The following is a 25,589-nucleotide window of genomic DNA, read 5'->3' as shown; positions in this document are numbered from 1 at the left end:
GTTACAGCGGAGGACGACGGCCTCGGCCGCAGAACCGACACCGACCGGCCGGGCCGACCCCCCCCCCTCCCGGCTTCCGGCTCTGCTGCGGGGCGAGGCCTGGCGTCCCGAGGGCCGCTGCGGGCACCCGGCCAGGCCCATGCCGAGGGCAGCGGCGGCCGAACCCCGGCCCGGCCCCTGTCCCCGGTACTCGGAGTCCCAGCCCGGCCCGCAGCGCGCGGCTACAGTAGCGTCCCGCTCCACCCCGCCACCACCTCCTGCCTCGGCCTCCGGGGGTGCCGACCGCGCCCGCCCCGCATTCCCCTCCTGGCCGGGCCCCGCGGACGCAGGTGTCCGGGCCTCGCGTCCAGAGCCCCGCGGGCCCGTGCCCCGGCCCGCCGAGGAGGCCGAGGCAGGAGAGTCGCGTCCGGAGCCCCGTACTCACAGCGCTCGCGTGAACGCGCCCAGCCCCGCAGGCACGGCCGCCAGCGCGCGCCCCGCGCAGTCCACGCGCCGGTCGCCGTCGCCGTGGCAGCCGCAGGGCGCGGGGCACAGGGGCGCGCGGGCCCGGGCGGCGCCGAGCAGCGCCAGCGCCAGCGCGCACAGCAGGCGGCGCGGGCCGCGCATGGCGGTGCTCTCAGCGGTCCGCCGGCGCCCCGGCCATGCCGCCCTCGCGTCCGCACCGCCTCCGCCCTCCGCCCTCCACCCTCCACCCGCTGCCGCCGCCGCCGCCGCGGCCGAACGGCGGCCGCATGCAAATCGCCGGCCGCGTCGCCCGCGCCATTGGCCGGAGCGGGTCTCGAGCTCATTACTATGCGGCCGGCGCCGTCGCCATTGGCCGAGAGTGGGGTGGGGCGTGTCTATCCGTGTGAGTGACAAGGGGGCGGCGGCCTAGGTGGTCGGTGGTGGCGCTGCGGGCGGGCGGGCCTGTGGGCGGGGTGGGGCGGGGTCGCCGGTCCGAGCCGAGCCGGGCCGAGCCGGGCCGAGCCGAGCCGAGCCGGGCCGAGCCGAGCCGAGCCGAGCCGAGCCGGGCGGAGCCGAGCCGAGCAGGGGCTTCAGGACTGGAAAAGCTGGCGGCGGGCGCCCTCTACGGATTCCGCGGAGCCCAGCGTCGCAGCCCGCTCTGGGGCGGCAGCGCGCGTCCGTGGATTAAGGCGCGCGCAAATCAGGGTCCACGCGTCGCGGAGTACTACTCGGCCGCGAAGAAGATGTGGCGCAAATCTTCTGCAGGACAACAGCCGCAGCTCGAGCCCTCGTGGCTACCTGAAGCGGTCAGGCCCCGAGACCCAAGCGAAATGGTACGAGGCCCGCGGGGCCCTTGGCGACTCCCGGGGAGCTCTGCCGCCCAGACTCGGGGAGAAAAGGGAGGAGAAAAACTCCAGGGGGACGCAGGGACGCGGGTCCCGGGCGGCAGGGATCCGACAGTATAGCGGCCTGCCCGATCTACGGGGCCGGTCCCCAGCGGCCGCGCAGAGCTCTGCTGCCCTCCTGTGGTGAAGCGGGTCGTGCGCGTGTAACACCGGGCACGACTCACCTGAGCAGGCAGGAAAGTGTGCATGTGTGCGTGCAAAGGTGTGCGTGCAAAGGTGTGCGTTCTTCCCCGCTGAGCTTCCGAAGAAAAATATTCATACTAAAAATCATCTCACGTTTTTAAAAACTGTTTTGCTACTATTTGCACGAAAGGTGATTTTGGCAGTATTTTATGCTGGGCGTGATGGCACCCACGTGTAATCCCAGCAATTCAGGAGGCCGAGGCAGGAGGATCACCGCGAGTCTGAGGCCAGCCTGGAATGCAAAGTGAGACCCTGTTTTAAAATAAAGCAGTTAAAAATGTGAATTCTGCTTGCAGCTCAGCTGCTGAGGAAATTGTGTGCCCTCGCTCTGTCTGACCTGGCTGCTGAGCTGGGACTTGCTGGCTTTTCCTTGCTGCGCTGGCTGCGGCTCCTGGACACGCTCTTGGCGATGAGCGCTGGTGTTTGGGGAGGGCCTGGTTGGAGGTGGTCCTGGGGGTCAGGACCCAGAAGGGCATTCGCAGCGCTGTTCTCCTCTGTTCCCGGCCAGCATGCTGCCAGTGGTTCCACCTAGGAGCCCCCGATCCGGACGGAAGCCCTGGAGCCGTGAGCCGCTGTCCCTCCAGGCCGCAACGATGGCGCTGACCCCGGCACAGGCTGTCTGTGTGAGCTGGAGCTGGGGCCCGGCTAGTGCACCAGGAGGGGAGCGGGCAAGGCCCTGGGCCACGGAATACCGTGGCCGGAGAAGCCCGTGCCCAGCCACTTCCTGCCTGTCCCTGGTAGCCCAGTTTGACAGACGCCGTGATGGCTGCTGGGCGTGCAGTAGGTGCAGGGGCATCGGTGCGTGGCAGAGCCCGGGGGAGATGCCCACTTGGTGGCCAGCGTGAGAAGGGGCGGCAAGTGGCAGGGCAGCACCCTGGGCCCCCTGGGCCTTGAGTCTCAGTTCTGCCCTCCAGGGCTGCCAGCTGTCAATTCCGTGGTTAGTTCCTTTGCTACCCTTCAGTAATAACTTGTTTTTGTTTCATTCGTGGATACAGGGTCTTGATGTGTAGCCCAGCCGGCCCCAAAGTCACAGCAGTTCTCCTGCCTCAGCCTCCCGAGCGTCACACCCAGCCAACTCTTTTGCGCCAAACCCAGCCAACTCTTTTTAAAGTTCTGTGGGATTTTTTGCTATGGATATATTTTGCTTCTCCTGGTTTTACTTTCTGTAGCTTAATAGCTTGCAATGTTATTCGTATTTACACTTGTTATTCGTGGTTTGATGACAGAGGAAGCTGACAGGAGGAAACGGTACGTGTGTCTCTCAGTGGCTGGGCTCGGTCCATGGATAATGAGGCAGTGTCTTCAGTTCTGGGGCACTAGGAAGGCTCCAGGCCTCTGCACGCCCGGCCGCTTCTCTGTGTTTAAATTTGGAGACAGGGCCACACCTGTGATGCCTGACCAGGTGGCACAGACCTGTCATCTCAGTAACACAGAAGGCTGAGGCAGGAGGTTAACACATTAGAGGTTAGTCTGCACACCTTAGTGAGCCCCTATCCCAAAATAAAACAGGCCGGGACGCATCTCGGTAGAGAACTCGCCCAGCAAGCACGAAGCCCTGGGCTCAGTCCAGGGACAACCTTTAAAAAACTGCGATTCAGGAAAAACAGTTCCATCCCGACTGTGTGAAGTGTGGGTGCCACCACCAGGCTGAGCTCTCAGGGTCAGGCTGGGGCGCCAGGTGGCCAGCTAGGGGCCGCCGGCATGGGCACCAGTGTTCCTGACCCTATGGCAACAGCAACCAAAGCAAATGACAGAATCATGGATGCCCATAGACAAACACCCAGGGGAGCTGCTGGGTTGAGCGACCCTGTAGATGTCTGCAAGTGGGGGGCAGATCCTCTAGTTTTGGATGTAAGCTTGTTTTTTTGCCTTTTTTGCAGACTATGAATAACTGTCTGGATTTCTGCAGCTCTCGGCAGCAGCTGCCGGCTGTGGCCCTGTGCATGCCAGTTCTGCTTTAGCCTCTGAGCAGCTGGATCCCCAGGTGAGCAGGACCACTTGGTTGTTCTTCACTATGGTTTACAATCCCAGGGCTGCAGCCGGTAGGTAGCTTCCGCGTGGAAGGCGGGTGCTCAAACAAACTTGTGACCCTCCTGCCTCAGCCTCCCTGATGGTTCAGATTTTGGCCTGTACTGTGTCTGACTCCTCATGAAAAGCCCCAGCCATGCCTGGCATCCTGGTCACCATCTTCTTCGTTGTGTCAGGTTAGGCTTCACTGTGGAGTGCTGACCTAAAGTCTGATGCGCAGCAGCACCCTCTTCCTGTACCCTTGAATGGTGGCCAGCGAGCCAGGAGAGGATGCCCCGGCCTGGATGCCTGTCCCTGAGGCTGGGCCATCTACTCAGGAACTGCTTCTGCTGCATGGATGCTTTTGGAAGCGGCCTTAGCCTGCACCCCCTAAACCTCCACCCGCCAAGTCCCAGAGCTCCCCAGGCTCCAAGGTCAGTCCCTGCAGCCTCAGGGAAGGGATGGAAAGTGTCCCCTGCAGCGCGGGCCCACAGCGGTGACACCAGCGCTGTGGCTGCAGAGATGCGGGTCAGCTGGGTTCCAGGCCAGGGCAGGGCTCGGGGAACCTCAGTCCTGTCTGCACTCCACTCATGGGAGGGAAGCTGGGCCTCGGGGCCTCCCCCCAGGCCCTGCTGCCCTCCAGGTCCCTTGGCTCTCGGCTCCATGGGTGCAGCCAGGAGCTGTCTGCAGTGTGGAAGCGTGCTTTTCAAATCATAAACTGTTTTATTTGTTGTTGTAAATTTTAAAAGCAAAGGGGACAGAGATATGAAATGTCAATATTTCATATCTATTCATTTTTAAGCCACTGGCAGATTTTAGGTTTTTAAAAAGGTGCATGTATTATTTTTCAGATGAGGACCACCAGGTCATTTTTATTCCAGAGATTTCTGCCAAACCAGTCCTGAAGGGGCTGCAAACTGAATGCTTCTCTCCTGACCTTAGGAAAGCGGCGTCCAGAGTAAGTAATGAGACCATTAGAGAAAGGAGAACCAGCAGTTCTCAGTCTTGGAACCATGTTTAAGCAGAGTGAGTCCAACCCAGCTGTTACCGCGGGAGGAGACCAAGGAGCAGAATGCTTTCAGCTTGGGGCCAGGACGGAGCACAGCAGTGTAAGTGACTGCCTGGCAAACTCAAGTCCTGGGTTTGATTCCTGGTACCAAAAATAACTGCTTCCAGCTCTGCAGGGTGCTGTGGTTCAGAGCCAGGCTCAGAAGCCCCGAGTCAACTCATCCTATACTAGGAAGGAAATACACCCAAACGGGAAAGGGGGAGGGGAAGGGAGAGGAGAGGAAAGGAAAGGGTGGGGCGTTAGACTGGAGCACCTGGTTCCATGATGAGCCGTCTCTGTAGAAGCGGTGAATCCCTTGGCTGGCTCTCACCCCAGATGGGCGACCTGCTGCCCCAGCTCCCAGTCCTGAGGCTGTTGCCTCCGGGATACCTTGGCAGCTGCTGCCGCTTGAGCTCCCGGCACCGAGGTAAACAGCTGCACCTAGTTCCTGGTGGTGACGCCTGCTTTAGGGATTAGAAACAGGTGCCAACTGCACAGGGCACCGACGGTGGATCCCTGCAGGAAAAAAATCTCTCACTCCACACACTGAGGGTCACCACCACCACGTGGGGACTTGGCCGAGGGCTCCCCAGCCGCTCTGAACCCTACAGCTGTAGCTGCCCTACAGTGACACGTGTGGTAACTGTGGTAACCCAAGCTGTGTACGCAGAGAGCCTCCGGGTGCCCCCCTCTCCCGGGACCCAAGAACACAAGCACCACAGTGACAGCATGGGTTTCATGTGCACCGATACCTCTTTAATATAGAGAGCTCTACAACAGATACCTCTAGGAACTTTACAATTAAATTAGGTCCATAATTCCTCTATGCTACTTTGGTCTCTATATTTGAACAGCACAGCAATTAATTCTGAAGATACACAATCAAACAACAGGATCCCATTTACAACAAGCACATTGCATAGCAGACTAAAGACACATTCAACCATGCAGTCCAGTGTCAATACCTAAACGATAAATAATGCTTTTATTCCAAAACATCTCTGAAAACCGGAATAAGCTTTTAAGACTCAGTGCTCACAAACATGCAGAAAAAGGGGTACATTTCCATTCTTCCTGAAGGAATGTTACAGAATGCCCGCTTTTTTTTAAACACAGGATGGGTAATTACACCAAATTCTAGTATTTTTCACTGCTCTGCCTGCCTTCCAGTGTCTGTCATCAGCCTGCCCCACAGCACCAGTGTCCTGCCGGCTGGGAGGGGAAGGGACATGGGCTCTCTCCATGTGGCACTGGACACCACTGGGCCGAGCAACCGTCCCCAGTGGAAGAGCGACCCCCAGTGGACCAGGGTCACTAGGCCCAGCTCAGCCCAAGTCTGTCGAGGCCTGTGGCCGCATCCTCACACTTACCTAGGCACCGTCCCCTTCTTCCCGCTTACGACACTCTCTGTGGGCTCTGGAGGATGCAGAGACTGAGGCTGGAGGGGCCAGAGGTGGTGTGGCTGCTTCTCTGTCTTGGCCCTTCCTGGCCAGGGCTGGCATCCAGGCCAGGCAGACGCACATGCCTGCAGAAGGGCGACCCCAGAGCTCTGCCAGCACCAGCCTTTGGGGCTCTCAGTCGGGGCTGAAGGTGCACAGGGCTGCACCCATGAGCAGGGAGCGCCCAGCCACAGCTAAGGCCGTGCTGCTCACCACGGAGGGTGCACGTTCCAGCAAGGACCACTGCAGTGTCTGAAAATGCACGCTTAAAAATCAGTCTGAATGTGTGGCTACGCACGTTATGGTCAAGAGTAAAAACCTCGGCTGCACGAGCGCTGCCCTGTGTGATGTGAACACTCACAGCACGGAACGTAGCCCAGTGATGGTGCCAAGGCTGACTGTTACTGAGCCCCAGGGGCGAGGCTACTACGTGTAACTGCTTGGAAAACTGGAAAGAAATTTCACAGGTTAAAAAAAATAAATTAAAAAAAGAAAAAAAAAATTGGAAAAGTGTTACTTTAATAAGTAGCCAAATGAGAGCTGTTTTTTAAAAAAAGATTAAGAATGTAAAAGTACATCTTAATATTTAAAAAGCAGTTTTAAAAATCTATAACAACTTTATGACAAAAATCTGTGTCTGAAAAAGGCCTGTAAAAACAGCAGGACGGAACTGTCCTCGTCCCCACGGACTTTTCCTTGTCACAAAGCGTGTGCATCTTGGGACCCACACGTGAGGTGGAAATAGGTGTCTATAAAATGGGAGGAGGCTGTGGAGTCCGCTGGCTTCTCACTGTGGCCGGCCTGGCTGCAACGGGGCAACACCGTGGGCTGGGCCGGGCCGGGCCGGGCACTAGGTCTGCTGCCTGCGCTTGGCCGACCGCATCTTCTCGAAGCGCGACTCCATCTCCTCCAGCACCTTGGGCGTGTAGCGCACCACCAGCTTCACCTTGCCCTGGGCGGCCTTCAGCAGCTCCACAGCCTTCTCGTGGTGCTCGCCCTCAACGCTCTGGGGGAAGAGGGGGTACTGCTCAGGGCAGGGAACATGGGAGCTGACTGCTAACCCTGGTGGCAACACTGCCTGAGTAACAGCCCCATCCCCCGCGCCCTGGTTACCACACAGCAGGGACAGCATATCCTGCACTCCCCTGCAGGGCATAGCTCCAGTGCCAGAGCCCGCTGCAGGTCATGCAGGGCGCAGAGACCACTCAGCACCCAAGTCGCCTCTGCGGCACAAGTCCCAGCTGAAGCGTCTTAACAAGATTGCAGGGCCAGGACTTGACAGCACCCCCAGGCCTGGAGTCAGGGCTCCAGCCCTCCCTCCCCACAGCTCCTTCCTCTCGCTCACACGCGCCCCCACGTGGCCACCACGCGCCACTGCAGCGCGACACTCACCACTCCGTTCACAGAGAGCAGCTGGTCTCCCCGCTTGAGGCCCCCGTGGCGGTCAGCGATCCCACCTGGGATGATCCGGGAGATGTAGATGGGCGAGTTCTGCTCCTTGCCCCCCATGATGTTGAAGCCAAGCCCCTCCTCCGTCTTTGGCAGCTCCACCACGCGAGGGTGCGAATGACCCTCGCTGGCCGCAAAGGCAGCCACGGTCGCCTGAGAGGAAGCTTGGGGTTAACCACGTCCCTGTTCACTGTGGCTTTTTTGTCTTTGGAAAATACTCCACCTGCTCATAACCTATCCCAGTATGACTTGTGGGCCACTAAACTACAGGGCCCAGGCCCGGCCCAGTCAGAGCGTCTGCCTTTGGATGGATGTGCAATGTGCCCGCCTGAGCCAGGGCCGACGCGGTTTCAGTTGCCATCTCTCCACCCTGCAGGGCTGGCCGGGCTGAACCAGGAGCTCTCGGCCAGCGTTCATCCTCTCTGTGTCCCAGGCGAGCACGTGCGTCTAGGTGCCCCAGTCAGCTGCAGAGCTGTGGACACTGACATGGACGTCGGGCATGACGCAGACCTGACAGCGCACTGCCGGCGGAGGACGCCTCCCTGCCCTCGCTACACTGCATGAGGAACATTATGAAGCCTGTAAAAACACCCACTGTGCACACAAGTAACGGAGTTTGAAAGATCCCTGTGTTAGTTTTTGAAACCCACCCACTGTGTGTAGGACCAGCTTCTCCTCCACAGGGAACCCCAGCTGCTTACCTTGGCGGTGGCATTGGCTCGAACCTCGGGGCTGCTGCTGATGTCTACCGTCTCGTACACGTGCTCGTACACCTGCAGGGCAGAGGTCAGCATGTGTCAGGCCAAGCTCCCTGGGATGTCAGTGAGTGGCAAAGGTGTGCATCTTGGTGAAGCTGTTTTCATATTTGCTATTTATATTTCCTTTGTGAAAATTACTGATATTTAATAAAAGTTTAATTAAAAAGCCAAACGTTTTCCTATGAAAATTTCCCAAACAAGAGAGGAACATGGTCCAGTGCTCCTCCGAGGCCTGCTCTCTCAGGTGTCCCGAGCCCCAGAGCTGTGCCAGACCTGTCTTGCCCGCCCCAGAGGCCCCGCTCATGCCTCACCTCACGCACGGCGCTGCAGAACTCGCTCTGCAGGACCCTTTGCAGTGCCTGCAGCTTCTGTGGTGGCACCTCCCCGCTGCGCTGCAGCTTCTCCAGCAGCTCGATAGCTCTGCAGATATCTAGGGACCCAGGAACAGGACTGACTGAGCAGGGACCTCTCCGGGGTAACACAGCAGCCGCGAGAGTTCCTGGCCCCAGACATGCAGGAGGTGGAAAAATGGGGCAGGGTGGGGGGGACCGGTGTTCACAGGTGTGCACTTGCATGGACAATGGGAGTGCAAAGTCAAAGCATGCCAAGTTTTACAGATTAGAAAATGATACTGGCATTAGAGACGTGCAGGCCCTGAAAGACAATCTGAGAGCCACCTGGGAATTGACTGAGACACCAAATGGCACAGGAAAGGCCCGGGGCTCAAGCATGGCACAAAGCAACCTGGGCTGCAGTATCCAAGCAACTATCAGCCAACAAACATTTACTTAACGAACGTACATACGTCACAGGTGCCACAGCCCTTAACCCTGCCAGAGACTGTTCCTTTCCCAAAGGGACATTCAATTCACTTGCAGGTAGGAATTGGCCAGCCACTGGGGTGGCCAGTGGCCAGCACGCAATTAGCAGCGGTATACATGAGTGAGATTAGCTGGTCCGTTTCAGCCCAGGATAGCTGACAGTGTTTCTAATTCAGACAGCTCAATCAAACACTTGTTCACGAGTTAGAACACAGAAACAATCAGCTGGTCAGTGTGGCCCCAGCGCCAGCCGTGAGTGCTGAGCGAGCCATTCCCCACGTCTTAGCGCTGAGGAGCAACAGCGGCTGTCCTCTAAGGGATGCTCAGACTAAAGCAAGGGCTATGTGGACGGGGTCCTGGCACCACTGACTCTAGATGACAAGAGGCTGCACACACTTAAACCCATGTGTCGGGTATGGTACATGACTATTGCTGTGAGGATATGTTCTAGGAGTTAAGAACCACAGAAGACTCCCTCACGCTACCATCCTATTCATTTTTCCCCCTATTTTCATACCACAGGGTGCTTAGTACACCTACTAATCTATTCCTGGACCTCTGACTTCAGTGGAAGGCATTCCTACACATTATAATAATAAGCTGTACCCAGTGTATTCAATTTCAGGTAACAAAAACCAAAGCTGAACGCTAATCAAATGTGACAGAAATGGACCTTTCCCATTCCAATTTCCCACAAGCAGAATGGCTGGCAAATGAGGCTACGGGTCCATCAGTTACTTTTATATCACAATATGAAAGCTGTAGGAAACATTTGTTCAACAGAACCGGGGGTGGGGTGTAGCTCAGTGGTAGAGCACTTGTCCATCATGTACAAAGCCCTGGATTTCCTCCACAGCATCTCAAATAAGTATGTCAATAAAATGAAATTCAATTCACAAAAGATGAAAAAAGTAAAATGCTCTTTACCAAATCTAAACTGTACCCAATGTGTACTCAAACTGTTTCAATGAACTTTGATGATTTAAGATCTCATTTAAAATGCAGGATTGTCGGGAGTATTTGTTAAAAGAGTCTCTTAGAATCCTGAGCAAGAATCAGGATTCTTGCTGCAATCCGACCTTTTTATCCAGCTGAACGCCCTCACTGGTGCCTCATCTTTCCCAGGGTGCAGAAGAGTCTTTAGAGGACCTGAGAAAACTCTCTAATGGCAAAATACAAAGCTGTGACTTTCAAAGCTAATGCCACAGGGTGAAGTTTCACATTCTGTGCACCATTTAAAAACTATAAAAGCCTGCCAACACATCAGAATCCTACAGCTCCGGTTTCAATGAGAAAACACCTACTCCTGTTCACACTCGTCACTATTGTCTAAGTCTGAGAAAGCCCATGTCACAGTCTTAAGCCTAACTTAGCAAGCCTCCCAAGCAGCCTCTCTTCTGCTGTAAGATGATACTTTCATCAGTGACCTGGTGGGCTGGAGAGAAACAATCTCTGTTATAAAAAACGTTTCCAAATGGTGAACACCATAAGGAGTATGTTAACAATCCAAAGTGCACATTTGTCTGTGGGAAGGCATGAGGAGAGAGGTTGCTCTATGTAGAAAAATTCTAAAAATGTATTTCCTTTTTAAAAACATTAATATTCAGACTGTAACTGCATATGTTCATAACTACATATGTGCAAAGTAACTTCAATCTCTGTGCTAAACTTTGCTTACCGATAGTGCTGAGAGTGTTTCCTTGGGACCTGTTGACAATCATCAATGATTGCTAACGCTGATGTCAAAAACACGCTTTAACTGTTTAAGGACGTAGGGAGAACTAAGTGGAAGGCCAGACTCTAACAAGGACCCCTGCGAAGGGCGCGGCCAGGTATTTCCACAGGCTTCTCGCTATCTGTACAGGTTTGCTCTTCCTGACTATCTGGCTCCAGGAAGCCATCAACCAACCACAGTCTGCAACTCTGGATTTGTAAAAAAGTGTCAATGCGTTCGCAAGTGTTTTGCAATCAGCCAGTATCCTGGTGAATTACGTAATCTCGGCTTTACGATCAGGTCCGCGGGATCTTCTGAAAGCGGACTTTCCATTCCCGGGAGGGGCACCGGAACTAGGAAATACCTCTCGAGCCAAGTGCAGGTGGGTGCCGGGGACGGTCCTACAGGTGCGAGCTCAGAGAGACAGCAGCGGAGCTGCGTTGCCGCGGGCCACGCGTCCGGGAAGTGTGTGGCACCCCGGGTTGCCCGAGATTGGGTACAGCGTGACATCTGCTCGTCAGACTCGTGGGTCCCCCTGGGAAGTGGTCGCCCCTGGCATCACCCCCCAGGACTGTCACTCCGTGCGATCGCAGGTGAGCCTGGCTCTCCACAGAAGTCCAGCAGGCAGGCGCCCTGCCCAGGCCGACCAGACGAGCTGCGGAGGCGGCCGGCTCCCGGCAGCCCAGCAGCCCCCTCCCCTCTGCTTTCCTTCTCACCGGCGACCCGGCTATTTCCCGTTTGGGCGCCGACCCGGCCGCACTCACCCCTCTCCAGCCGCACAGGTTCTCCCAGCGCCGCCATCTTCCCTGTCCGCGACTAAGGCCCACCGGAAATGACGACTGGGCGAAGGCGGGGCGGCACCCGCAGAGACCGGAAGTTCTCTGGGTGAAGTATCGCGAGAACTCAGGCAGGGGCGCTAGGCTTCTTGTATGTCAACTTCCGGTTCCGCTTCCGGCTTCTGAGTTTTTTTTTTTTTTTTTTTTTTAAAGGCTATTTTCTCCCGTTCTTGTTCGGCCCCTGGATTTGTGCGCCGTTGCTTGTGGGCTGGGTCCTTTGCTCACTGCAGAAGAGTCGGGCAGCTTGATTCTTGGCAGCTTTCTGACCCTAGTTTTCTACTGAACCACCCTTGCTTCAGTTTCCCTATCTGTACCGCGGGAAGACGGGCTCTGAAGTCCTTTAAATTATTATGAGTTTGCGGGTCACGGGGCTTGGACTCGGACCCTTCACACACAGTTACATCTGCAGCCCTTGTTTATTTTTTAAATTTTGAGACGGGTTGCCTCTCCAAGTTGCCCTAGCTGGCTTCAGATTTCTGACCTTCATGCCTCAGCCTACGAGAGCACCTAGTCTTCTAAATTCCTAAACTCTAGGGTCAGGTGGGAGTTAAGCGTGGGGATGACATAGCGTATATACTAGTTTTGGGTCTCTGCTCAGTCTGGAGTAGGTGTTGGAGACAGAGACTGTGAAAGGGAAGTTCCCGGGGTGCGGCACAGGCGTTTGGGGCTCGATCTTAAGGTCCTCCTGCCTCAGCCTCGCCGAGTCCTGGTATTACAGTTATGTGACACAATCCATGCCAGAAGGAGGTAGAACTCAGGGGCAGCCTACCACCAGGCTACACCCACAGCCCTCTACATTGCACTGAGACACGGGCTTGTCCTGGAGGGACTTGAACTTGTGGTCCAGCCCCCTTGGCTTTGCTCGGAATTGGGACCCAATGCCCAGTGTAATCTTTCTCCAATTTTACAAGCCCTGCCGAACTCGCTTTTCTGGTTCCTGGTGAAAAGCTTTGCTTTCCCCCATTGTTGCTTTCTCCTCTGGCGGCCAGCTTCCCTGCTCTAGTACACAGGACATGGTTAGCCCTTGTCCCAATACATCTGTGCGCAGCCAGTGTTTGTTAAAGGACTGCAGGTTTGCTGGCAATACCACATGGAGCAAGATGAATGCAGAGATCGTCCTTTTGGTTCAAATCTTTCCCTTCCCAGTCTCACTGCAGTCCTTGGTTGGCCCCCGGAGCTGTGTACATGTGTGTCCGCCCACATGACTTTACCTCGCAGCTCACTTTTGCTCTGTATTTTTTTCAAGCTTTTCTTGTAGGTGTTGTGGATAATACTAGTGCCTGTGCCTTTACGTTCACTACTTTGCTTTTTCAATATCGAATAGTCTCTTACTCCCCTGCAGTTCTTCTCACACCTTGGAAATTTATCTCTAGTAGTTTGGTTTAGGAGTGTGTGTGTGTGTGTGTGTGTGTGTTACATTTTCCAACTCTTAACCTCCTCAGTCTTTCCTATAGCTACTTAAACATACAGAATAAAATGTAATTTTAATGTCTATAGGTGCTAGTTCTATCATTGGTACTACTTCTGGTATTTTTCTGACTGGTTTCCTTACGGGCTCACGGTTTCCTGCTTCTTGCATACCTGCTAATGTTTTTTAATAGAATGTCAGCCACTGTGAAATTTACTCTTTTGCAAATAATTTTGTCATTTTGAGGCTTGAGTTTAATCTTGGGTGGAACCAGTCTGACCTTTTGTGTAGGGCTCAGTGAATCCCAGTACTATGGCAGTAGAGTACTCTTAAATTCTACCCACTGTCCCTAGTAACTATATGGCTTTTCTACTCTAGTAGGAATAGGAACTATTCTTATAAATTTGGAGTTGTGGATTTTTAAATTTTTCTCCTTTTGAGTAGCTTCTTTTCCCGGTTACTTACCACATAATCATGAAATTTCAGAGTTCCAGGGATAAATAGAAGATCCTGAAGTTTTCCGCATAGAATGACAGGGTGTGTTCTGAGGACAGGGGATCAGAACTCTGTATGCTTTCTCACCAGCATTGAAAGCTAGGACACAGCTATCACATATGTGGGAAAAAAATTACAGGGTAGAATTTTATATCTAGCTGTATCATCCTTCTAGGACTACCATAAGAAAATATGGCTTTAAAACATACCAGGTATTTATTGTGTCACATTTTTGAAAGCTAGGAATCAGAAATCGGGATATCAAGGCCCTCTGAAACTGAGGCCCAGGCTGAGAGCAAAGCCCTGAGAAGCAGAAGCACTGAGGGCAGAAGACAAAGGCCTCAGCTTCACTAGCAAGAGCAGACTCTGCTTCCTCTGCTTTCTGTTCTAACCAGGCCCTCCGGGGCTGGGTTAGATGGTGTGTTCCCAGTCTTCTTGACTTGGTTCCCCCATGCAGGTGAATTCCTGCTGTAGAAACACTGTCGCTGACCTGCTCAGACACAGTGTTTTACCAGCTCAGCATCCCTTAGCCCGGTGAAGACGACCTCTCAAATTCACCACTGGCAAACCATGTGGGGCCCAGGAAGAGAGAAGCCAGTTCACCCTTCCCGTGAGCCAACCAGCAGCGCACAGGCAGAGAATCAAGAAGCACCCCCTCACACACACACTGTAAGCAACCAGCTGGTTCGGAAACAAGCTGAGCTGGTAGCAACCGAATGCTTGTATTGTTTGGTTGATTTTGCAGGCGTAAGGCCAGTAGTCTGAGCATCTATTAGGATAACAATATGCAATATAGAATTATGGGGAACTCATCTGTCTTGTTTTTGAAATCCAATTTTGTTCTCACCACTTTGTTGTGTTCTTTTTTTTTTTTTATTTTATTCAGTGTTCTGTTTAGATTGGTTTTATTCTGTTTTGTATTGATTTTACTGTATCTGAGGGAATGGACAACTATTATGAAGATAAGAGATATTATGGTAGCCATTGTAGATTTCCTATTATCCTGCTTCCAAGTTCTGTACTACGTTTAATGTTTTGTTTTGATTGGCTTTATTCTGTTTTATTTTGTTAGGTTTTATTCTCTCTCTCTCTCTTTTTTTTTTTTTTTTTGGTACCGGGATCAAAGTCACAACCTCACTCTTGCTAGGCAGGTGCTTATGCTACTGAGCTAAAAATAAAATTCACCACGGCAGTCCTGAGGAGTAGCCATGTCACAGACCTGCAGGGCAAGTCACCCTCACAATGTCACAGGCACGTGGACAGCTGAGCAAATGGAAGGAAACCAAGCTGTTCTTGGAAGAACCAAAAAGTCCTCCAAGAAAAAAAACAGTGGGGTGTAAAAGGGTGCACTGCATGTGGCCTAAGTGGGTTTCTTGGCTATAAACCACACAACATGTGTAACACTGACTTTTTAAAAAGATGTATCTCATTAAAATGAAAATTAGATAACCATAAATAGTAATCAGAATAGTAAGATAACTATATTGTGCATTATTTCAGAATCTTTATGTTAACCTCATGGTTTCATGGCTAACCTGACTGCAGATGCTGCCCGCTTGAAAAGCAGGGATGCCTTGGAAGCGGTCATTAGTTGGGTGACTTTCCCTAGCTGGGGCTGTGATCTGTGTCCCCCGAGCTGCTCTCCCGCTGTCCCCCATCAGATGCCCAGGCCTGGCTCAGTCAGCTCTGCCTCAGGAAGTAGGGGTGATGGTTTACCAAGGACTGGACAGGGCTGGGGCTGACACTGGCCTGGTCCATAGAGGGCTGGGGTGGTGACCAGGCTGCAGGTGCCCAGGAGCCCCGCACTGGCCCCTCTGCCTCTGCCAGGGCACTGAGCTGCTGCGCCTGCACGCAGAGGTCACGCATCTCTGCACAGGCGGCCACGTAAGCACTGGCTTCATTCAGCACCATTGAACCTGGGGGACTCACTAAGCCAGAGGCTTAGGGAGAAGTTTCTGGGGCTCCTCCTCCTCCTGCTCCTCTTCCTCCTCTTGCTCCTCCTCCTCCTGCTCCTCCTCCTCCTTCTCCTCTTGCTTCTCCTGCTCCTCCTCCTCCTTCTCCTCTTGCTCCTCCTCCTCCCCTTTCTCCTCTTCCTCCTCCTCTTCCAGTTTCTCTTCTTCCTGTTTGTCCTCTTCTTCCTTCTCCTGCTCCTCCTCCTCTTCCAGTTTCTCCTCTTCTTCCTGTTTCTCCTCTTCTTCCTCCTCCTCCTCCTGCTCCTCCTCTTCCTCCTGCTCCTCCTCCTTCTTCTCTTCTTGCTCCTCCTACTTTTCCTCCTGCTCCTCCTACTCCTCCTCCTCTTGCTCCTCCTCCTCCTCCTCTTCCTCCTCTTCCTCCTCCTGCTCCTCCTTCTCCTGCTCCTCCTCTTCCTCCTGCTACTCCTCCTCCCCCCACCCTGCTGGGAATTGAACCCAGCCCATGGTCATCGTGAGTTTAGCAGAATCTACCTTGTGAATTCTCCAGTGATTCTAATGCAGCCTGTTTGGAGGGTCTGGAAGAGTATTTTTAGGGCTTTTAACATCTAAAATTCTGTTTCTCTACAAAGAAACAGGTAAATTTTTGCATTATTTTCATTATAAAAGAATACAGTGCTTTTGAGCCACTTGTCATCCCAGCTCCAGGGCGGCTAAGGCAAGAGGATGGTGAATTTGAGGCCATCTGGGTTATAAAGTGGGACTTTGGCTGGGTCTGGTGGCACACGCCTGAGATCACAGCATTCGGGAGCCTGAGGCAGGAGGATCACTGGATATTCAAGGCCAGTCTGGCCTACACAGTGAGTTTAAGACTGGCCTATACTACATAGGGAGACCTTGTCACAAATAAACAAATAAGGGGATTTTAAACAAAACAAAACAAATTAACAAGGGCAATCGTTGTAGCTGATTTTAAAATTAATTTTAAATAATCTGAGGCATGCTTAAGGAACAGAAAAATGTTAGAAGGTGCTTCCAAGGGGGGCAAATGTGATTCCCAATAATCAAAACAGGCAAAGTGGGGAGTTCTTTCCTAAGGAGCCCCTGTGTGTCCCTCTGAAATCAGTAACGACCACCTGCGATGGGAGGGGCCTGGCGTCTAACCCTGTTCAGTGGAGAGGAGAAGCTGACCTGGCGCCCCCCCACCCTGCCCTCTCGTGAAAGAGGCCCCCCTTCCAGGGCTGCTGCCAGTGATGTCCGGCCCTGGGAATGCGGGGGATTTACAATTAGAACAGGAAGTCTGGGCCCGAACAAATCCCAGTGAGAGCTGCACTCTGCAAAATCAGGGTTTGCATGGCAGCCGGAGGCCCAAGTGGCCACTGGGGCGGAGAACTTGCCCGGCCCAAAAGGAAGTGGACACTGCGTGTGAGAGGCTCGGCAGGAGGAGCAGGCTGGCCGGGGCAGGGGCCACCTTGGATTGGAGAAAGTGGAGCGGAGGACCCGCTGGCAAGCTGCTCTGATAGGGCCGCAGAACCCAGAACAGCAGGGAACAGGCCCTGCACGCGAATCTGCAGGAGGCCGCGAGCGCTGTGCATGCGGGTGGCAGCCTGGGGAGCCCACTCTTGGGTGAAGGGGCTGCGTAGGGCTTCGCCAGTACAGTGACAGCCCAGATGGCTCCCTTTTCCCGCGCTGGTTCTGTAACCTATACATCGGGAGCACTGGCTTCCTCTGTTTGATGGAAATGACACCAGCCTGTGTAAAATAAACACACCTGCACCTAAATTAATATATAAAGGTACTTGGCGTGAGGCTGAGGACCAGCCTGATGCAGCACAAGCAGACAACGCTTAATACGGGTAAATAGGCATAAGAAAAGTTGGCCTGGGCCGACACGGCTTGTGGCAAAGCCTGTGGCAGGGTCAGGACAGGTTAATCTCGCTGTCTTTTTATTTTTTGGTACTGGGACTCGAACTCAGGACCTTGCGCCTGCCAGAGTGCAGCAGAGTTCCATCCGCACCCTGGGACAGGTTAATCTTTAAGCCAACAGCCAAAGCCAAGGCCAGCAAACCAACCATGAAGTTCCGGTACCTCAAGGAGAGATAGCTTGGCCACCAAGGACTGACACACACACATTCCGTCCAGCTCAGGAGTCCACTCAGCCCTCAGGTCAGCAGCTACCCCTGACCCCTGGCTGATTTCCCAAAAACACATTCTTGAACCTCAGCTGCGTCATTAGTTCACCCCACTGCTTCCTGAGCCCCCCAGCTACCCCACAATCATGCTGTACTCCGGTAAAGGCCAAGGACACGAGCCTCGGGGTCTCAGCCCGTTGTCAGGCTTTGAGCCTTCTGGCGCCCTCATAGCTAAAATCTGTGTTGTCTGTGTTTCATTCAGTCATCAGCCCGAGCAGGAGCTCAGTGGTCCTAGGTCTGGACCCCAATGGTCTGACCCGAATAGGATGACCATATGGGGCAGTCTCCCTCTGAATGCCTTGGAAGGAAAAGTGCACCCAATATCTTACATGAGACCCCCCAAGCCCCACTTCGGGCTCCCAGAGACCTACAGGGAGCCCGCTTCTCCTCCCTGGGGTGAGTTCCCTGTGGCGACGAGGTGGAGGAGCCGCTCTTTGAATGTCAGCTGTTTCGTCATCGCAACGGAGAGGCACAGGTTGCTGTGCTTTTTTGGCAGCCTCCTGACGCACCCTTGCCCTAAATAAATCTGTGTGCCAGGATCTCGTCGCTTAAATTAGCCACCTCAAGCTCCCGGTCCTGCCAGTGCGAGAGACCGTGCCAACGTTCCCAGCATCTCCTGGCAGGGGAGCTGTAGCCTTCTCTTTGGCTTTCCGAGAGTGCCCAGGGCCCATCCTTCCTTCACGGGACAGGGGCTGGGCCTGGGTTTCTCCAAGGAAGGCAAGGGGCTGCTCAGGCTGCTCCACATTTGACCTGTGCTGTGTGTTTCCAGTGGGCACAGTTTCTAGTGCCCGCACTCGCAGATTGGCAAAGCCACCTGCCAGCGATGAGAACCTTTGAAGTTGTTGTCAAACGTCATCAAATATGTTCCGTGATTAATTCTGTGGGCACAGGCTGGTTTTTGCATGGAGTCCAAGATTTGGGATCTGTCACAGTGACTAAATGGCAGCGCATGCTGAATGAATTTGGAATTTGTTTTGTCAAGTGTGGGAACAGGCACAGGGATGGGCCCGGGTCCAGGGGTGTTGCTTGGAATTCTCATTATAGCGATGATGTCGCTTGTCACATGGAGCTGGTGACACTCGTGCCAACTTATGGAAACTCAAGGTGGCCGGGGGAGTACACAGGCCAGGAAAGAAAGGGCGCAGGGACACAGAAAGTGGACGCTGCTAGCTGACTTTACTTAGAGGACATGCGGGTCCCTTAGGGCTGTGAACATCGTGTGTCATGGAAGCAGAGAGTGAGGGAAATGTGCAGCCCTTTCCACGAGGACCAGGAAACCCAGGAGGTCTCCGCGTCTCCAGGAAGGTACAGGAAAACAAGCACATCGTGATTTTTAGAGTTTAGACCCATGATTTTCAGATTACCCCTTAAAAGAAATCTCTGAGCAACAAGAGAATCTCTTTACAATATCCAAGCAAACCCATGCCAAGATGCCAGCTTTGTCTACACAGGAGCTCAGCAGCAGAGCTCGAGTATGGAAAAAACACACAAAATCCCTGGAACTGCAGAGCAACTGAGCACAAGGCTGCCTGGTGTGCACGGCAGGATTCCCCATGGCCTCTGCACCGCATCCCGATGCGGCCAAAGCAGCACATGGGGTAGATTCATAGCTTGCAGCACTGGGGTCCAGAGAGAGCTGCTCAAACCTGCAGTGGGGCTCTGTGTGTTCAGAGGCTGGAAAAAGAGTAGCAGTCAAGAAACTACAATGTCACAATGGAGGGAATGCACGAGCCAAAATCTGGTTTTTTGCAAAGATCAACCCAAATCTTTACCTTTACCTCAACAGACCAAGGAATGAGAGAGAGAGAGAGAGAGAGAGAGAGAGAGAGAGAGAGAGATTATTAAAGTCTGGAATGTCTTAAAGAAGCATTAATATCAGCCTTGAAGGAATAAAAAGGAATATAGAGAAATACTGCTGAAATCAGATAATCAGCCATACTTTCTCATGAGTGTGTGGTACTACTTACCATCTGAGTCATCCAACTTTGTTTTTCAGAGCAGAATATATTTATTGAGAGAATGAAAGCTTCTCTGGGAGAGAGACAGGAGGGGTCCCAAGTGGGTTGCTGAAGTCTCTGTCTTTTCTAGAGACTTTTAGAGCAAAACCACGAGGTGAGACGGGTCCAAGGTGGGGAAACATGGGAACTCGCAAGGTGGGCACGAGGTGGGACAGAACTCTGGGATTGTTCAGGCTAAGTCACCTAATCATTGACATATAGAATTGCATAAATAAATCTGACCGAGGGCTCACCATGTGAATTTTGACCCCAAAGCTCTCACATATAGTGTAAGCATTTGTATTTTCTAAAATCTGTGATTTTTTTTTTTTTTTTTGTGACAAGAGCTCCCAGCTGAGAACTACTAGCCTAGCACCCAGGAGGCGTGGAACAACACTCTTGAATAATGATCCGACACCTATCTGTCAGGTAGGAAGCACACCTACACACAAGCATGAAAGTCCAGAACAACAGTGCATGGGGAGTGAGAAAGAGAAACCCAGAGTCAGGGAATTTAGCACGAGTGTGACAGCCATTCAGGGCCATTTGGGGACTCCGGTTTCTGTGACAACATGTCACTGTGACAGGATATGGCTTCTATAGTCAAAGTCACTCATGTGCTGAGGTGGCTGCAGTGGCACTAGCCATCACATTTGAGTGCACACTGGCAAAAAATGAAAATAAACTGCAGAAGGGTAAACATGCCAGCATCTTTTTCACACTGTTCAGAAGTTCACCTAATATTTTGGCTTTTAGCAACCAAGATGTGAATTCAGTCTGCAGATGAACCTGGAATAAATAAACCTTAAATCTTCTTCCAGGTCCAGCAAACTCCTGTTCATCCTTCAAGACCCTCTTCAAATGTTCCACTCTGTGTTGCAGTTGATACAAGTCATGAATACTGTGTTGTGTTTACAAAAGTGTCTACTTTTCCCAGATACAGAAGAAACCCCTCAGGGATAAGGAGGCATTTGATTAGTCCCTCTGACCCTCTGCATGTAACAAGGTGTTCGATATTTCAGCCCTGCTTAGGGATACCTGCCAGACAGGGTGTGGGTTAGGACAAGGCCCTGGGCCCACACAGCCACAAGCTGAGTGTGGTAAATTAATTTCATATTTTAAGCTTCATCTCTGTGCCTGACTGTCTCCTTCTGAGAGATGACACACTATCAGAAAAGGACAAACCAGATTTGGTGCTGAGCCTCCAATGCAGGGCGGAAATTGTGTCTGAGATGCTTTTAGGGTGTTATTAATTTAACATTGACCTGCTTATTACGGCTCCATCCTTAGGAACCACGTCGCAGCACTGAGGGATTTCCGCAGACCTTAGCCCCGGTCTCCTCTTGCTTCTGCTCAGTTAACCTGACCTGAACCTCCCTCCTCATGAACAGCTGGTAAAATTTTATAGTTTTCTCATCAGTAGCAAAGCACCTCTATCCTCGGGTTGATTTTGTCACATTTGCTTTTGTTTTTTGAGACAGGGTCTCTCTGTGTAATTCAGCCCAGCCCAGCGCGGCAGCCGGGACCAGCAACAAACTGAGGCGGAGAGATAATTCTGCATTTTCTATCAGCCAATCAAATTCGAAAAGCAGGACGAGCTAGATTACTTTTAACAACTTACTTTATTGGAGCCAATTATCAGTCTCTCGAACATGACCACATGTAATCAAGATAAATGATCGGTAGCCACTCACTGGACAGCACAGCTCTGGCATGAGACCTCGAGTCCCTCGAAAGTCCGGGTGAGTTAGAGGCCACTAGGCAGCTGCGAGGAGGTGACACGAGCCCCTTTCCATAACTGCTCAGCCGCATTGTTGCAAACAGACTACGTGGGAAAGGAAAGGACAGAAGAGGCTAGTATGGGGGGGCAGAGAGAGAGTCATGGTTTAGATACAAACGTCCATGTCCACTGTTAAAGTAAATAAACGCTCACATGTATGTAGATATCTGTGTCTGTCTGTCAGTCCGTCCATGTGAGAGTTGCTTTGGGAGTGGTTACATCTGACCAGTAGGGCAAGTACAGCTTCGGGATGATTTTACAGGAAGGAGGCGTCCATGTGGCCGATTCCTGGGCTGGAGCGGCGTCACCCTCGGTGAGCAGGAGGCTGGAAGGCAGAGCCGTTTGCAGCCCAGCAGCAGACTGTGAGGCTGGTCAGATTAGGGTTTTTCTATGAATCCAACCTGCAGAAAGAAAGATGGTGTTGTTGGACAGTGACGAGCCGCCTGCCCCAGGACTCGGTCCCTAGGAACATCCATCACCATGGGCCTCTCTGAAGGACACGGATGGCGGATGAAGAAACCAAGTAGCCGAGGAGAGGGCATGTGGCAGCTCAGGGGGCCGGAAGCCAGCAGGAGCCTGAGGAACGCGTTCCTGGGAACACACCATCTCCTGACCCCTCCTGCTGCTCCATGGGGACAGAGAGCAGAGGAGAGGCGGGGACACTTTCTCCTTCCTGACCTTCTGTCTCCACAGCTCTTCCCATCTTGCCTCGGCCACTGTCTGGATTCCAAGGGACAGGAATCCTGAGTCCCTGAGCCCAGGGTCCTGCTACAGACCCTGTGCTGTCCCTGTGACCCGCCCAGGGCAGGGCTGTCCCTAAGTGGGCAGCAAGCTCTCCTGATCCAGGCTCCAGCCATGTGGCTTCCCATGGTTACCCGTGCTAGGCTGTGCCGAAGGCCACCTCCCCGCACCGTACCCCTGTCCCTCTGCATACACTGTAGATTATGAGTCCTACAGTGAAGGTGCCAGATGAGTTCTCTGGAGCAGGGCGATGCCTGGCTTCCCAGAGGCAGCAGAGAGGCTTTGGCCCATGGGCCTGCAAGCAGGACAGGCTGAGGCAGGACGGCAGGGACTGCCTTCCCTTCCAGGACAACCAGGGCCGGCCTGGCCTCTGCTGGAGCTTGGCCTCGGGCCGCCTGGTTCTGCACATCCCTCCCATGGGAAGGCCCATGTAGCTGGGTCATCCTGGCTCCTAATCCATCACCCAAAGCCTTCATTAAAGAGTGCTTTTCTCTTCACTGACGCCCACAGGAATTTGCCAGCCAGGACGCCTTCACCAGGGCTCCACTGACGTCGGGCTGCAAGTCCCAGCACAACTGAGGGTGGCGGGTGGCAGGCTGAGCCCAGGCTCTCTGCCACTCCTTGCCTGTGAGTGGAACAGATGTCCTTGGCCCTCAGAGCAAAGGGCTGGGCCTGGGCGGTGTGCTCTGCGTTGGACTGTAGTTTCATTCTGTCCGAAGATGTCTGCGGCCGGGTGATGACATTTGGCACCAGGAAAATAACCCGGCTGTCTGGCTTCAGGTCTCTGCAGTGGTCTAAAATCCATCACCGGCCCAGTGCCTCTGGAAGCGGGATCTGTGCCTGTCTTGGGTACCCTGCTGGATGGACCACCACACTGGGCATCCGACAAGGCTCCTCCCTCATCTCCCTGAGGCCTTGGTCCAGCTTGCAGGCACTAGGCTGCTGACATTGACTCTGGGCTGCTCCAGTGGTCTCCCCTCCCTTTCATGCTGCACTGTGGGACACAAGGTCAGGTCCCGTCCCGGGGCCTCGGGATGGGGCCGGGAAGCCAGCGCATCTCTGTCATCTTTCTGTAAGCTTTGGATAATCTGCTTTGATAGTCACCAAAATAAGCCCAGTTGGTGACAGAGTTTCCTCTGTTCTTACCCCTGATGCATGCGTGAGGTCTGAAGGGCGGTGCCAGGTCGAATCGCATTGCTTGTGCTCCTGTAATTCGGTGCAGAAAAAACCAGGGAGCCCAGAGAAGATGGCCTGCACCAGGGCGTCTTACTTCATCTGCTCCTCGACCACCCAAATACGGCATGGTCGCCCCACTCCTGTGAAACACAGCTGCCACTCTCGGGTCAGTCCCTCCTGTGGGGGATGCCGGCCTGACCGCTGCAGTGCGGGCTCCTGTCCTTGTCTCTGTCTGCAGCAGCTGCACCTCGGGTCCTGCCTGGTTGCATTTCCAGCACAGAGGCCTGGTGCTCCCTGTGCGCTGGGCACCCGCTCCGAGCCCCAGGAAAATGGCAGGAAATGAACCAAAACCTGGGCACTGTGCTGGGGAGCAGTTCACCCCACTCTCCACGTTGTTTACACCATGTCCTCCAGATGCGGGCTGACGGCCGAGCTAAAAGACAGCGACCCGTCTTGAGGTGATCAAGGGTTTCCATCCAAATTTGATGCAAAAATTTGATTTTCTCTTGAGTTTTCCACAAAAGGATGCCCCTGCTCGTGACCCATTCTAACTAGACAGCGAGAGGAACGCTGGACATTACACATAGCTGCTTTCACGGCAGAAGGAATTTTGGGAGCGAGGACTTGGGGCCTTGTTGTTCCTTGATTTCCTGATTTTATCCCTGCCAGGAAACGGGCCCCGCAGTGCCGAGCTCTCTGCGGCCACTGTGGTACCGCTCCCTGGCTGTGATCGATCCCTACCTCTTTCTTTCTCCTTTGCACATTTAAGGTATTTTCTGTAAACTATACAGCCAATTCCTCAGCCAGCCTGAACTTATGGTTTTCAGAGGGGATTTTAATTAATATTTGGTGAGTCCACCTTACATCTCAGAGGGCTGAGGGCAGCCAGCTTGAAGGTCCTCTCCAAATCCGCGGGATGAAGTTCACATCTTTTCACAGAATCTTTGCAGAGATCCTGAGAGTTATCTGACATCCTCCTTGCTTTAATGACAATTATACTGAGGCTGAGACGTTACAGCGTCAGGACTGGAGCAATCTGTGCCACCTCCCTATAAAACACTCTGTTTACTACCCGTTCTGGTAGACAGCATTTGCATTTCTCAGAATGTGCTCTTTCTAAAGTTACAGGTACTTCCCCCAACCTGCCAGAGCCCACCGTCTTTGACTTTGAAAAGGAGGTGCATCATCTACCTGCAAAGTCCTGAGCTGCCTTCCATGTGCAGTGCTTCCACACCCAACGGTCCCACTTCAGGACGGCAGGAACGCGGGCCATATTCTGTAGAGACCGGTCTTACTTGGAGTCTCCATCTTTTCCCAGGGCCAGTGCCACATGGCACAAGGCCCCAGCATTGGGCCAGGGAGCACAGCCAGCATGGACCAAGGGTCGGCAAGGCAGGCAGCGCCCCTGCAGGGACCAGGCTGCTGAGCCCCCGAGGTCAGCGGCTTGGATCTAGGAAACGCAGGTGGTCAGCGTTTTTCTTTTTGTTAGTCTGTGTCTGCAAATGAGTACAAATTCATCACAGGGAACTGGCACACACACACACACACACACACACACACACACATTCATTTCTCTCACACTTCCGATGGAAGATATTCTCAAGTTATCATGGGGTTATGGCACTGTAACCCCACCCCAGCCAAGGATCAGCTATATTGGAAAAGTGAAATATAAATCTGCTACTGTGCTAAAAATGTGACTAATTTACTCATATTTTGTTCAAATACAGAGATATCAGTCCAGTGAGTACCTCATTTTATGCAGATTCGATGACTTTCTTAGTTATGACTTAGACTTCAGTTGTGGATGCACTTTTCAAAAACGAACATTAACTCACATTAATGCACCCATGAGTGACTTTCACTGTGATGCTGCTGTACAAGCATGGGTTAGGCTTCAGTTACAACCACCCACCCGACGGCCCCTTCCACGGCCCTTTCCCTTCCCTGACAGTTCTTTCTCACTTTCAGGCTATTTTTCTTCCTCTTAGTTTCCATGGATGACAGCAAACCTGTGATACCTGCCCCTCTGTGTCCAGCTCATTCCACTTAGCGACATGTCCTCCAGTTTCCTACATTTTCCAGTGAACGACATGATGACACTTTTCTTAATGGCCAAGTAATACTCCACAGTGGGCATCGCTGGCCTCACATACACTGTGTATGCTTTGCCCACACATCTGTTGGTGAGTGTTTGCTACTGCGATCCTAATAAATATCTTTTTTGCATGTAGATTTCCTGTAATAATTTTTATTTAAGAATTTTCTTAGTGATGATTTACATTA

At 53.1% G+C, this 25,589-nt stretch overlaps 2 protein-coding genes and 2 long non-coding RNA genes across 12 annotated transcripts in view; 2 read left to right on the top strand and 2 right to left on the bottom strand.

Annotated features, from left to right (window-relative positions):
* Positions 1-687, bottom strand: part of Lgr4 (leucine rich repeat containing G protein-coupled receptor 4) — a 31,510-nt gene extending 30,823 nt beyond the window's left edge. Inside the window, exon 1 of one of the 2 annotated variants that reach the window (XM_063256763.1) lies at positions 425-687. In XM_063256763.1, the coding sequence (XP_063112833.1) occupies positions 425-606 (182 nt within the window). In that variant the 5' untranslated portion in view covers positions 607-687. The remainder of the gene's footprint in view (positions 1-424) is intronic. The other variant, XM_063256761.1, reaches the window with a different exon arrangement.
* A 246-nt stretch (positions 688-933) lies between these two features.
* LOC106026523 (uncharacterized) lies at positions 934-6,528 on the top strand. Of its 8 annotated transcripts, none has more exons than XR_001200158.3 (5): positions 934-1,277; positions 1,663-1,776; positions 2,041-3,516; positions 3,737-3,973; positions 4,391-6,528. It is a non-coding gene; the product is annotated as an uncharacterized LOC106026523 (long non-coding RNA). The 8 variants fall into 8 exon arrangements; XR_010049903.1 differs by having other exon boundaries at positions 934-1,776; positions 2,041-2,155; positions 2,528-3,516; XR_010049900.1 differs by having other exon boundaries at positions 1,663-3,516.
* Positions 5,322-11,647, bottom strand: Lin7c (lin-7 homolog C, crumbs cell polarity complex component). Its single transcript, XM_003465007.4, has 5 exons — positions 11,533-11,647; positions 8,545-8,663; positions 8,177-8,248; positions 7,419-7,628; positions 5,322-7,032 (listed from the first exon to the last, which is right to left on the bottom strand). The coding sequence occupies exons 1-5, from the start codon at positions 11,567-11,569 to the stop codon at positions 6,877-6,879; spliced, it is 594 nt and encodes a 197-aa protein (XP_003465055.1). The 5' UTR covers positions 11,570-11,647; the 3' UTR covers positions 5,322-6,876.
* On the top strand, positions 10,589-21,550 carry LOC106026524 (uncharacterized). Its single transcript, XR_001200161.3, has 4 exons — positions 10,589-11,361; positions 19,952-20,035; positions 20,897-21,000; positions 21,088-21,550. It is a non-coding gene; the product is annotated as an uncharacterized LOC106026524 (long non-coding RNA).
* Positions 21,551-25,589: the final 4,039 nt, after the last annotated feature.

The sequence above is a fragment of the Cavia porcellus genome, unplaced genomic scaffold (genome assembly GCF_034190915.1).
Source record: "Cavia porcellus strain 051 isolate PalLab524CR breed Dunkin Hartley unplaced genomic scaffold, mCavPor4.1 scaffold_9, whole genome shotgun sequence".
NCBI lineage: Eukaryota > Metazoa > Chordata > Mammalia > Rodentia > Caviidae > Cavia > Cavia porcellus.
This window is presented reverse-complemented; position numbering and strand designations above follow the sequence as displayed.